The sequence below is a fragment of the Poecile atricapillus genome, chromosome 4, assembly GCF_030490865.1.
Source record: "Poecile atricapillus isolate bPoeAtr1 chromosome 4, bPoeAtr1.hap1, whole genome shotgun sequence".
Taxonomy (NCBI): domain Eukaryota; kingdom Metazoa; phylum Chordata; class Aves; order Passeriformes; family Paridae; genus Poecile; species Poecile atricapillus.
The window spans coordinates 47075401-47089433 of NC_081252.1; the positions used below are offsets into that span (position 1 = coordinate 47075401).

At 39.8% G+C, this 14033-nt stretch overlaps 1 protein-coding gene across 1 annotated transcript in view; it reads left to right on the forward strand.

Moving 5' to 3' along the window:
- The first annotated feature begins 1042 nt into the window (after positions 1 to 1042).
- The window catches only part of MTMR7 (myotubularin related protein 7), a 39947-nt gene continuing 26956 nt past the window's right edge, over positions 1043 to 14033 (forward strand). Inside the window, exons 1-2 of the mRNA XM_058837509.1 lie at positions 1043 to 1276; positions 12374 to 12496. Coding sequence (XP_058693492.1) covers positions 1253 to 1276; positions 12374 to 12496 — 147 coding nt within the window. The 5' untranslated portion in view covers positions 1043 to 1252. The remainder of the gene's footprint in view (positions 1277 to 12373; positions 12497 to 14033) is intronic.

Consider the following 14033-nt stretch of genomic DNA (forward strand, 5'->3'; position numbering starts at 1 on the left):
GGAAAAAACCCCATCTAGCCATTCACTATCAAGAAAATGGCAGGATTGGAGAAATTTTGGAACCAGTGCAGCTGCACCCATTGTTCCCTTTCCCTTGGGGTAAAATACATTTCTGTTTTTGGTAATGCCATGTGATTTTCAACCCATATTTTATCTTTCACAAAACAATTTAAGCTTGCTCTTTTCTCTGCAGGCAAGAAGAGGATATGCAGAGAGCTTCATTGCTCTGGAGCAGAGTGCTCTTGCTGTGGCCTTTGTGGGGTTTGTTTGACAGGTCTCCACATTTATTTCTATGCCTCCATGAGGCTAGTCCCTACTTGTGAAGAATTGCTGGAATACCTTGATCAATACAGAATATCTGGGCATTTTATATTTATGGTGTACCTGAAACAATATACTAGCACCTCTAGTCATTTGCACATCGGTATCAACACTGAGACGTTTCTCTTTTTGCTCTGAATATGACAGCAATTCAAAGATGATTAGAGATACCTGTTTCTCTTCACACTGGTAAACTGGGAAAAACATCTCAGTCTAATTTCTTCATGGTCCAAGAGGAAACACATCTCTGGCAACAGGTAAGGCAAAAGATAGGAAAAGTAATTTCTGGCATAAGGCTGAAAACTGTGTGTCACAGGAAACACTCCCTTGTGCAAATCTGAGGATGCAGCAAAGTCGTGAATTATACACACGCAGAGTTTAAGATAAACGGAATTCAGTGCTTCGGTTTCAGCAAGTGCAGCTTTTGTCTTTGAGCTACTGTACATGCTGGGCCAGGGAACAAACAAAATGGGGGGAGGCGATCTCAGACAGAGCTCGCTTTATGTTTCCCACCTGCTCTCCCCGGACAGAAAGGGCAGAGCGATGGAGTGCTCGGTAAGACAGCGGGCCGTGCGGGCTGTGCCTCGGTGCCCGCGGGCGGAGGTTGCGGTGCCGGCGGCGGGGCCGGGCCGGGCCGGGCCGGGCGCGGAGCATCCCCGCCGCCGGGGCGGCATGGAGCTGCCGGGGAGGTGGAGCCAGCCGCTGACCTGCCGGCATCGCCCCACGGGCGCATCATCTGCCGGCAATCAACCCTCCCTTCTTCCTTCCCATCCTTCCCATCCGCGCCGGAAAACGCAAGGAAAACACAGAATGAAAATATATTATTATTAAAAGAAAAACACATTTCTCTTTAGCAGCCGGCCCGGAGGAAGCGGCAGAGAGGCCAGGTGCGCAGGGCTGTGCATGAGGAGCTCGGCCGGGCGCTGCCGCCATGGAGCACATCCGGATGCCCAAGGTGGGTCCCTCATGCCCTCGGCCCCTCCTGCTCCAGCCCAAAGGAGCCCCGCAGCGCAGCCCCGCGGGCCTCTGCGGCCTTCCAGCCGATGCTGCGGGCTGGCTCCGGCCCGTTTGCCGCGATTGCTGCCCAACAGGCCGAGAGGTGGGCGCGCTGCTCTGCGGCGCGGGCCTGTGGGGCTCCTCAGGCAGCCCCCCTGTCAACGCAGGCACTGTCCCTGAGCTGCAGCTACCGAGAGGGAGCTGTGGTACCTGCTTTCCCCACCCTTTTGGGTTGCCCCAAGATTTAAGACTCGGTGATGAATTGATTTAGTGATTCTACGCATATGTTTGATCTTTAGCCGAAATAATCCTTTTTTTTTTACAGCTTTCTAAGCACCAGGCCTGTATTTGTTAACAAAATTGCCACCTTGCTCTAAAACAAAGATACAGTTTTAACATGTAAAAGGTTTAGATTAAAAGAGATAACAAAAAAGTGAACCAGAGAAATATTTAATTGAGTTAATTTTAGTTAATTTGAAATGGGGTGGGATATATTTTCATACGTATGTATTTATTTATTTATTAAATAACCCATCCCCCTGAAATTAAGAATTTGTTTGTATTTATTATCACTATTTAATATGATGGCATGAATTTGATATTAGGGCCTTGTTGTTAGTCTTTTTTGACCTTTAGGTGTTAAGCTATACATATATTAAGAAGATAGGCATTTATAACAACTGCCTTTCTTCTCATCTAATTTAATGATCTGTTATCTGCCTCTTTGGGAAGGAAGAATTTCAGATTAGCATGACTGTATCCTTCTGCAGGTAGGATACAATAAGTGGAAGTTGTCTGTACAGATGCTCCTGTCAATTCACTGAAGAATGCTGAAAGCATGAATGAGAAGAATGTTGAAAACAAATTAATAAGGGTAGAAAAATATCCAAGATATAAATGCTTGCATTTTCTGTGAATGGAAGACCCAGGCAAGTCCCTCTTGCAGGCAATGGAAGCTTATCTGTTTTCTTTTCTACAACCAGGTCCTGAAAATATTACTCTGCGTATGTCAAACCCATTTCTGTATCTGATACTGTGAGAAGGCGCTGTACCAAATGCCGCAGGTCACTGAAAATCTTAACTCAGTGTGAGGTGATTCTGCACTCCTGGATCCTGGCAGTCTCTTACATTATAGCTATGCTAAAAGGTATCTGATATAATAGAGCAGTTTAGAAGGTATGATTTAAAGGTACAAGGTACAAAAATCCTTTAAAATTTCCAACATAAATGTAGAAAATCAACATAAGTCACTACTGAAATACTTAATCTCTCCAGTTACTCCTAAATACACTGAAAAATCTTTATCTGTATACGTAGATACACCATAAAAGTGTATCTACAGCTACTAAATAGAATTGATACGTTTATTTTTTTTTTAACCTCTCTGCTTAAAATCAGTCATCAGAACTTCTTGGGTTTGTTTTTTCCTATTTTTACTGAATTTAGTTTTGATAATTTGGAACTGAACATCAAGTGATTTCCAGTGCTTGTGATGTAAAAATAGGTAAGGGAAAGCTCACAGTATCATGTTAACACATAGTGCCTCTGGTGTCACATTTCCTGACTCCATAAAATCTTGTCCTGAGAGAAATTTGAGAAGTGACTGCCCTGCTCTGCAAAGGTATTAATCTCAGAATAATGACAAGTTCCTTGACTCACAAGCCCAGCCAAATGGAAAACCAAGATAAATCCCATTCTTAGCAAGTTAATAAACTTGGTAATATCTGAAAACAAAATTCTTGGCCCAAGTAAAAGCTTTACCTTCAAAAGGAGGTCCTTATTACATGATACCCATGTAATAATTATGTCTCAGCAATTGTTTACTTTTAAGTGAAATATTACTGTAGTGATTTATGGTTCATAAACATTAAAATTAATCTGATAAAACATAACAGACATTAAAAAAGCAGAAGGTAATTCCATACCAGTTGGGTCAGTAGTTCATTAAGATACCTACTCTGTGTCAGAGTGACAGAGGAGAGAGAGCAATTAGACCTGGCCATATTTTGCAGCTTCTCAGCATCTACATTTGTATTAGGGTCCAGCTCTTCCTAGTTCCATTAGTGTCCATTTATGGACTTCTCTGTGTGAGTTAGCCAGAGCTTCTTATAGACAGAATGACACTCTGGCTCCACAGCCTGAATGGAAGCAAGTTCCAGAAGATTGTGGCTTTACAAAAATTACCTTCTTCTGTCTATTGAAAAGTCAAGAATAACTTCCTTCAGTATTGCTTCCTTCTAGCTTCAAGGATTTGTTCAATAAAAATCCCAATTTCACCTTATCCGTGCCTTCACAGGAAATCTTGATCACAACCCACCAGATCCTGATAATTTCAGAGAAATGTCATTAATGACCGCTCTTTCCTGTGTCTAGTCCATTGTTCTTTAGGTATGTTTTAGGTTGTTTTTTCTGGAGTTATTCTACTATGTCTGTCTATGTTGAAGCTCCTGTGGGTCTCTTTTGCCCACACACTGTTTTGCAAGACTCTTTTGGAGTAGGATTTCCCACTGCAAAAGCCATTCTGGTGCTTTCCCAACAGACTGTGTGTATCCGCCTGCTAACACACTATTTGGTGTACTCACCAATATTGTTCTATCATTGTACTCTTGGTAGGAAACAGGGTGCATTTGTGATGTATACCTGTGTGAACATAGTCACTCTATTTCCACAAGATAAATGCCATCCTATGTATGAAGGCTGCAATTTAAGAGTTGGAAACCGTTCCTCATTGCTGAAAATAATTATATTTAACTCACACACCCTTTTAAAAATTAAAAATTAGTAAGACCAGTGACTGACATGAGTTTGGATTGAACAGCAAGATAGTTTAGGATAACTCTCCAAAAGAAAAATATGACAAACAGCTCATAACATTCAGAAAAAGAGAAATCAACAACACTTCTGAGAAGATTAAAAGCATGTTTTATGAGCCTTTATGTGTACAGATATGTCTGGCCATGGACAGGATGATAGATAGCTCTGTAGATATGTTCATATGGCAGCTTCATGCACTGTAGCTAATCAATTCCTTTATTTTATTTGTAACTCTTCATATAATTTTTGTTTGTATATTGGCGTCAGGCCTATAATAAAATCCTTACAATAAAGAGCACATCAGTTTATCCCTGGTGTACTAGCTGTCTTCAGTGGACTTACCCAGTTCTTTTGGGTCAGTGTTAACAGAATACTTGGGATGACTTGAGTTGCTCGAGTGTTTTCATTTTTTGTGATATTTCAGTGAGGTATTTCCTTTCAATGATGCCTCTTTCAGGCAGAATTTAAGGTCTGCTCCCACGTTAATGACAAATCTCTCTACCAGATGTATTGCTTCACAGAATAAATTTCCAGCATGTGTAAACGAGCCATGTGTTTGCTTTTGTTTTCAATCTACTTTCCATAATTCTTGCTTTTTTATAAAGTTTTATGACGTGTCCTTTTTCACTAAGTCTCCATCAGGAAACCCATATAATTTATATCCACTTTATATATGACAGTGTAAATTGCAAAATATTTGTCCAGGTGTCTATCCAGATCAATAGCAAAATTGAACCCAGCACGCCCAGTCTTTACTCTCCAATTACATGTTCTGGGTTGCTGGATCTCCACCTTTTTTATAAGGTAAGTTTGCATATTCTGCCACTGCTCTCTGTGTGCCTTCTCTTGAGATAAAGTGTGATATTTTTGTTCTCTCTATCCAAGCTACAATTCCTTTTGGAAAGGTTTGGTTTATTTCAGCTATGTAGAAAGGTGGCAGCAGCCCTGAGGTGATATTGGGAAACACCTGGGGGTGTGGACTTGTTGTTTCCCCCATTGGGAATGGGGAATGGAGTGCCACAGGCTTTTCACTGTAGTACTAGAGTTTGGCTAAGCTTTTGTTTAGTTTGCTACTTAGAAAAGATAGAGGAGGTGAGGCTGCCATGGCCTTTGCCTTTTATTGGTGTTTTGGGTAATCAGGTTACAGCAAACACATTACTGCAACATCTTTTAAGTGCCAAGTTGATTTTCTGCTTTTAGAGCATTGTGTGAAGGTGGTTTCTGTACTTTCCTCTAAGTGTACACCTTAGAGCAGTGTCTTATAATTCAGCTGGTGTTTTCTAATTTCATAACTGTTTTCTCACTTTACATCATGGTTAAATATTGTTCTGGCTGTTCTGGGTCCAGTAATGTTTCATGGCTTCAAATATGTCACTGCTTTAGTCAAATGATGCATTAAAACATCTACATTAATCCTGGACACATTTCACTCTGATTTTGTGAGTTATGGATTTGTCTTATTAATGAATCTTCCTTATTTAGAATGCAATTTAGTTTTCCTTGGGTTCTATTTATTCCATCTTTGTGTTGTGAAACTTTGAGCCCAAAGGGTAAATTTAATACAAGTGAGATTTGTAGTATACTATGCCAGAAAATGTTCTGTGGTAACATCAGACTGGAGGTGGATAAATTGAAAACAGGAACTGCAGAAAATATCCACATATTATGGGATTGGACTTAAAATATCTGTTTGGAATTGTGCTATAAAATATTTGTTTTGAATTAGAGTCATCAAGCTACCTTCTTATTAATGTGAGTTTTGACTTAAACAAAGTCTTAGCCATATTCTTAGTTCAGTCAAAAATGGTCAGAAGATCACACTGACCTTCATATTTTCAATGTGATGCTCAGTAAAGAGGTAGCTGGATAAAGTCACAAAACAAGCTCTAAAAATCATGGGTAGTCATGTATTTAAATTTGTTGTCTTGGTATTAATGTCCAATCAACTAACTAAGCCTTAATCCACTTGAAAAATAGTACTGAAAATCATTAAGACAGCATGTCTGCAGGGTCTTCTTTGTTTCGTTTTTTTTTTTTTTATACATAGTAGGAGACTGAGGTTGGAATGAAGGATTTGAGAAGTTAGGCTTTGGGGTGGTCAAGGCTGGAATCTCCTGGCTTGCTGTTAATGGGCCCAAGTGGGTGGTTTTTGAGTTATTGCTGTCTGTAACCTAAAGGAATCATCTATTTGCAATAGAAAATGCACACTGACATTTCCTGCTGTGCAGGTGTACTCTGCTGAGAAAGACAGGTCCCTACCACCAGAAAAGGGAGTCCTACAAATCCATTTTTAATGCAAATCTCTCATGGCCTGCACAGCTGAAATGGCTTGGTACTGCTGCTCTAAAATAGGCTGCTGAACAGAGCATGGTTTTAAACATGTAACAGAAAAGCCTGCATCAAATAAGAGAGTTTAAAGATCTATTTCTTTTCAGTATCCCTTAGCTGTATGCAAAATTCTTTCTCCCTATATTTCTTTTCAGAACCAAATCTAAACAAATTTGGCAAATGTATTTACTGCCTTGAGAAAGCCCTATTTTTTCTAAATTAAAGCTCTTAGATAGGATTTTTAATAGAATACACTTAATTGCTCTCTTCTCCTTTTCTAGATAAATGAGCTCTAATACTGACTGAAAGAGAAAACTTTACGTATGAGCCTTGTGTGACAGTGTTGACACCATATTGTAATGCTCTATACTCTTGTAATAGGTTCTTGTTTACTGCTCCCATTTTGCAGCTGCTGCTCAGGTGTGTCTGCTAATGTGGTGCTGACCTCACTCTCTTTATAGATCTTATTGTCTTAGCAGACAATAGTTTCCTTTTTTAAAGCCAAATTATTAGGTAGTTTGTTCTCTGTCTTGCTATTATTAATCATTCTTTATTCTTTTTTTTCAGCTTTTTTCCTCCATTTCACTTTAATCTTTTAGAAAATTAAAGTTGTTTAGATTTTTCTTGAATATTTTTTCCCCATCCTGCCAGATTTGCCCTGAGGAAACTTTACAATGCATATCTTACGGTGTCTTTGCTTAAATTTAATAACTTTTGGCTTTGTTTGAGTCTTTTGACATATTCAACCATCTAACTTCATAGACTGTGCATTATTGTACTGCACTTGGGAGATCTTTTCAGAGAGGAAAATATAAAAGAGTAACATGCATCAAGTACATTTTTTATGATTCTTATGAAAGAGAATAGAAACCACATGAAAAGGCAGCATCAACTGGCCATTCAGTTTTCTTTTATTCTTTCTCCAAGATCATGCAGAAAAGATCACTTATTGTATATTTTGTTTAACAAGTACAACACTACTATCTTTGTGTTGAGAAAAGAAGTAATAGCATTTGGTCTTTTACTTGCTGTCTTTTTTCACTCTCAGGAATTATGTTAAACACATGGATGGCTGGGGTCAACCAAGGTGAAGAAAGCTCACATATTCCACTTGGCCTCAAACCACACCAGCTGTGCTCCTTTTTTCTCATTAGACTCTGGCTTTTGCCTTTCACAAGCTCTTCCCTTAGCTTTTGTCTGCCTGCAGTGCTGAGGCCAGTGAGAATCCTGTTACGAAAGATGGAGTTTCTTCTTGCTTTCACTCATGTGTGTAATCTCATAAGGAGCATAGGGAAGGCAGCAGAAATCCCTGCTCAGTCTAGGAGCCCAAGGGGATGGACAAGAAGAAGCCTCTGTAGGGCTAAGTGTGTGCCCCTAGGGCCCAGCCTTGGCTTTGAGTCAAGTTTTTCAGCAGTAGAGAGGTTTGTGAAAGTTGCCTTTTTTTATCCTTCAAGAATCACTGAAACTCATTTGTACAGCCAAATTTCAAGGTACTTTATCAGCTTTTACATGAAACTTGCTTTCACAGCTTTTTGTAGAGCAATGAATTTCAACTGTGAAGAGTAGAGAAGCTCCTGAAGATGTGGCCTGAGTGAGGGTATCCCCTGCTTACCTTTAATTGGCAGCTTTCTCCTGGCTGGGAGAGTTTTCTGGCCTTTCTCCTTCTTGGGATGAGGAATTAAGAGGAGACGAATTAGTCAGGGTTCCTCCTAAAGGAGCAGGGAGCACTTGGTGATATGGGAGCTGATCTCTTTTGTTCTTGGCTGACAAATGGGCTTTTCAGCTTCTTCAAGATGCTCAGTGATAATGGGCAGGTCAGGGATGACCATGGCAGAACTGGCTGTTCACGTGTTTTGACTTCAGGTTAGCTAATGCACAGGAAGCAAACACATAGACTTAAAACCTATGTAGTGAGAAAAAGCCCTTTGAGATTTCTTTTCTTCATAATTCAAAATTTCATTTTATTGGAAAATCCTACAGTAGAGACCATTTGGTGTCAGATAGCATGTCTGCGCTGCACGTGAGCTTTGCTGTGACAGGAAGCTCCGGTTCTGGCCAATCTGCCCTGCAGTTTTGCTTCTCTCTCGTTTCCCTGCTCAGTCTGAGCCTGCAGTCAGAACAGATCCTGAGTTTATCTGAAAAAGCTTTCCCATGTGGAACTGTGAACAGCCTGAAATAGTAGCACTTACTTCTGCACTGTTTTGCGATGCTGACATGTTTGGAGACACTGAAACAGCTTAAAGAAGTGAGGATGAAGGTAGCATACTCAGAAAAGCATACAAAAATAGGTCATGCAGTCAAAGTTTATTCAAAAAAGTTATCTAAACTAAAAATGAGAACAAATTAGGGTACATGAATATTTTTAGGAATAACATTTTGGCACGCCAACTTTTCCAAATGCTTTCAGGGTTATATATTTGCCATTCTTCCTTAGGTGGGAGTCCCATTGAAACTGGTGGGAGTTATGCCTGAATAAAACTTTGGCCCATGATTTTCCCTAATATGACATTTTTTTTCTTGAATGACCTCCTGGCAACCTTGTTTGTAAGTCATTTGTCATGTTTATTCTCTGAGTAAAAAGTGCCTTCCATCTGTTCTTAATCTGTGTTCCCTTTAACTTCTATTTTTGCCTCCTTTTTTCTGTCATCTGTGTTGCATTGGAAATAGAGTTTCTGGGCAACTTTATTTATCTCCATGTAAGCAATTATAGTCATTGAAATAAATCTCCTGGTGGTCTTTTCTTTAGGCCTAGACAACCACAGTAATCAGGAAAGGGAAAAAAATAAAAATAGATAGTCAAGAGTTTCAAATTAATTATTTAATTTTTTGAAGTTTTACTTAGATGCCCCACTCTGGACTTCCTTGGCTAATGCTTTCCTTTTAACTCCTTGTGGTCTGCCAGCTCTCAGCTTTACAGACTTGTGTTTTGAGATCTGGTCTCTCACACCAGCTGTTCATTTTAGGTGAAGCACCTGTGCATGGTCTCTATGCTTTTTCCTGACATGTGTCAGTACATACACAATTTCCTACATTCTCCAATAAAGTCTACAGTTGTTTTGGTGAAAAAGTGGAGCATTTTTTTAATAGGAAAAAAAAAGGAAAAGTAATTATTATTTCTTTCTGGTATGAATTTTGGCCATTAATGCTGATTTCTCAGCATGCTGTGACTTTTTAGGTAGAAAAACTCCTTCCAAATTCCAAATGTGTGTTCCCCTCTTGTGGAAATGAACATATTCCGATCCCCTCTATTACCAGACTCTCTAGGTTTAAAGACACTGCTGGACATGGCTTTCTTTTCCTGACTGGGAGACTGCAGAAGAAGAAAGAAGGCTCGTTCTTTGAATCCTTTGATCAGCAGAATGGAATCTAAGATTGAGCAATGCCTCATTATACTGATGGACTACATTTATCATTAATAAATATAAGATAATAGACATGGGCGGTAGATCTTTATTTATGTATGCAGGCATGACTAAGAGTTACAATTGCTAGTTCTAAAAAAAAAAAAACAAAACAAAAAAACCCCTCAAAACTAACCCGAACCCCACTGTGTTCAGCAGAGGACAAAAAAGCAAGCAATGTTTGAGAACTTTTAAAAACTAAATAAAAACCGAAACAGCAAACATCACTATTCCTCTACACAAACTACAGAAACCCGTTGTACATCCAACTTTTGAATTCTGTTTGCACTTTTGGCCTTTTCTCAGGAAGCAGACCTCATGCAGAATAATCAAAAGTGTGGAAGAGCTTGTCTGGAATAGCTTCCATAAAGGTCACAACTGTGTAAAGTTGGGCTCTTCACTCTTGGAACACGAGAATGGAGGGAAGGACCTGTAACAGCACGTGTGGCACATTACTGGTGACAGATTCAAAAAGAGCAGGAGGAAGGGACTTTATTGTACAATGTATAGCTGAAATGGGAAGTTCACTCCCACAGGGTGTTATGGATACCAATAAGTTACAGATATGCAAAATGTTATGTAGTAAAATTAATGGAATGTAAACACCTTTGTGGCTATTAAAAAGTGTGACCTCATCTTAGGAAGGCCCAGAGCTGGGCTAAGGGAGCATGAGTACATGCCTGCCGCTCACACTCTTCCCTTAGCTGCTGCAGCTGTCTGTCCTTGGGAGACAAACTGCAGGGAGAGGTGAATTCTGATCTCCCCAGTGCAGCCACTGCATTTGCTTTGATGGAATCAGACTTACCACACAGCTCTTACTGCAACTGTTCCTATTCATTCAGATCCAACCTTTAATTTATCTGTAGCTCTGTATTAAAAAAACAAAAAAACAAAACAAAAAACAAACCCACAACCAAAGAGGAGCTTTGTTGGTTAGCATTTTTCAGTCATGGGGCTGTGATTGATGAGTGGGGAAATTCATCCCTCAGCCCTGTCCCACTGTGTGGGTGCCTGCTTTGCTTGTGTTTAATGGCCCATAGTCCACTTTGTTGGCTGGAGGGGGTGATGAGTGCCTTGTGCAAGATCAGTGCCTGGGCAGCAGAGGCCTTGTTGGCTGGACTGCTGCGTAGGGAGCTTTCTTCATCCAGACAATGCTGATTTTTATTGGTTTTATGGGTTCCTTTCAGAAGGACACTGCCTTCATTTCTCTTTTGTGTGATCCCTCCTCTTTTGCTTGCTGCTGAATGTTTTCTGGGTTAATACTATATTTCTTCCATTCCTTCTCAAGCCAATACATGACCTCTGAAGTAGATGGCCCTGGGAAAAGACTTCATCCATGCTTTCTAGCAGGTTTTTTTTGTTTAAATAAATAGCTTTATTTTTGTTTAAAACAGATTACAACTGGCCTTGAGGGAGATGACTCTGCTTTAATAATTGTTTGATTATAAGCATTTTGCTCCTAAACTGGCTTATTTTCATTTTAAGGGTTTCTTTCCTACTGTTTTTAAAATAGTGCAATGTATTTGGAATCTGCATTGCAAACATGTAATTCTGAGATGCTGACATTCAGATGTTTTGCAGGAAAATCAACTAATATTAGTTTTAAGATTGTTGTAGTAGGAGATCCATCAAATCCAAGTAGCAAATTGGTAACTGTTTTGGGCAGGTTTTATCCCACCGACTCCAACTTGTTGAGTTTTTTTAATTATTCTAGTTTCTCAGTCAGAAATCAAAGAAGCCTAGAATGATTTGTGTTCAAAGGGACCTTAAAGGTCATCTAGTTCCTAATAGGTGCCTATAGCACATGCCATATACAAAATGCTAATGATGTACAAGTCACAAACTGTTGATCTGAGAGCTAGTAACGTGGTATGGACTCTCCCATTGTCAGGAGTGCAGCAAAGGGAGAATACCCATTTTGTGCCCAAGGTAGGAGAGCAGTGGAAATGGACTTCTTGAGTCCCATTGAGAAGTTACTGAAAGCAAAAACTTGGTGACCTCTGCTGTCAGCCCTAACAGGAATGCAGGGACCAACATCAAAAATTTCTTTTTAACTCTTTTAACGTTTTTTTTAAATCTTAGCAGAGATTTGCATGGGAGAAAATTTTCCTGATTGAGACCCATTGAAGAAAGACACTCCAGCACTATCTCCTACTTATTATTATTTTAATTTACCTGGAATTGCTTGAATGGAGCTAGAGTTTAGCTGAAGGACAGGCCCTGCCTTCCTGTCATAGGGTCTTGCTAAGAGATCACAAGGAAGAGCTCAAGTGAGAAATTGTCTTCAGAAGTGTTAAATAATAGGTTTTTGGATACAGAGGTACTACAAGAGAGGGGAAAAAAGGAACATTAAACAAATCTGGAAATAGATCACATAATATGATGAGATTTTCTCATATGGTTATACTTCTTTGATATAATAGACAAAATGTGAACATTGATCTCTCACTATTGACCTTTCTGTCATAGCCTAATTGTTTCTTTTTTTTTTCCTCTGTCACTTTTTTGTATAGGTGGAAAATGTTAGGTTACTTGATCGTTTATCTTCAAGAAGAGCCGTGGTGGGAACCTTATATTTAACAGCTACCCATGTCATCTTTGTGGAGAATGGTTCTGAAACTCGCAAAGAAACCTGGGTATGAATTTTTACTATTTCAGTTAGCTGTAAGTGCATGGCACTTTACTGATGGTAATTTGAAGATTACTTCCAAATCACTTTAAAAGTAGTTATTTAGTTCATATGGGTGCTTTTATGAGGCCATGTGAAGTTCCAGCCTAGTAATTTTCAAAATTTTTCAGTGGGTTCTAGATACTACAGTATAGTAAGAGGAGTAGAAGGGCCTTCACTGTATGAATAGCAGATGTGATTGACTGAGAAAGAGCTGCTGTAAACTGCACTGTTGCTCCTGTCATCCACGAACAACAAAAGAGAAATGCCTTGAATGTGAGCTACTTCCTTGGCTCTGTCAATTCTTGGCCTTCTCCCTTACTGCTAGTGTTGAATCAGTGATTTTGTTGGTTTAATACTTTATTCTTTTTATAAAGTATTTTTTATAAAGTATTTTTAATTAACTGTTTTGATTGATTGACAGCATACATTGCATTTTCTTGTGGTTTAACCCCAGCCATTGGCCAGGCCCCATGCAGCCACTCGCTCACTACCCCAACCAGCAGAATCAGGGAGAGAAGCTAAAGGGTAAAAGGTAGAAAACTCATTGGCTAAGATAAAGACAGTTTAATAGGGAAAGCAAAAGGCACACACACAGGCAAAGCAAAACAAGAAATGAATTCTCTGCTTCCCATGGGCATGCAGGTGTTCAGCCATCTCTAGGGGAGCAGGGCCCCATCACAGTAACAGTGACTTGGAAAGGGGGATGTCATCACTCCAAATGTGCTCTGCTTCCTGCTTCCTTCCACTTTACATACTGAGCATGATGCCATATGGTCTGGAGTATCCCTTTGGTCAGCTGGGGTCACCTGTCCTGGCTGTGTCTCCTTGCAGCCCCCCATGCACTCTGTTTTCTTGCCAGCACTGCAGCAGGCCTTGGCTCTGTGTGAGCAATAACCGCGCCATCTCTATATTATCAACCCCGTCTTCAGTGCAAATCCAAAACATAGCCTCATGTCAGCCACTGTGAAGGAAATTAACTCTACCCCAGCCAAAACCAGCACATGTGTACAGCTCTTGCTCGGTGTCATACATTTGAAAATCTTTTATGTAGCTTAGTTGAAAATCTTTTATGTAGCTTAATTATGCACCCCTTATCCATTTTTGCATTAATTAACTCCATCTTCCTTTGATCCCACTATTCTTTACCAGATTTTTTATTGTAATGTTTCATCTCATTTGATGCAATATTTGAAACTATATCAGCATTACCATTCTACCCATGAGGAGGCACAATATTTTAGCCTTATGTAACTGGTGCTGGTTCATCTTTTCACTGTGCCAGTAGATGAAAAGAGCTTTGACAGCCACTAGCTTACAATAAAGCAAACAACAAGCTTTGGATAACATGAGCAGGCTAATATTTGAGCAGCTGAAACACTCCAGAAATTCCTCTTTGTCTGCAGGTGATGTTCAATCAAGCTGCTTGAACCTGAAGCTGGAAGATAGGAAACAAACTACAAGAGGGTTTTCTGAAACATTAGTGGAAGCTACTGCGCCTGCCG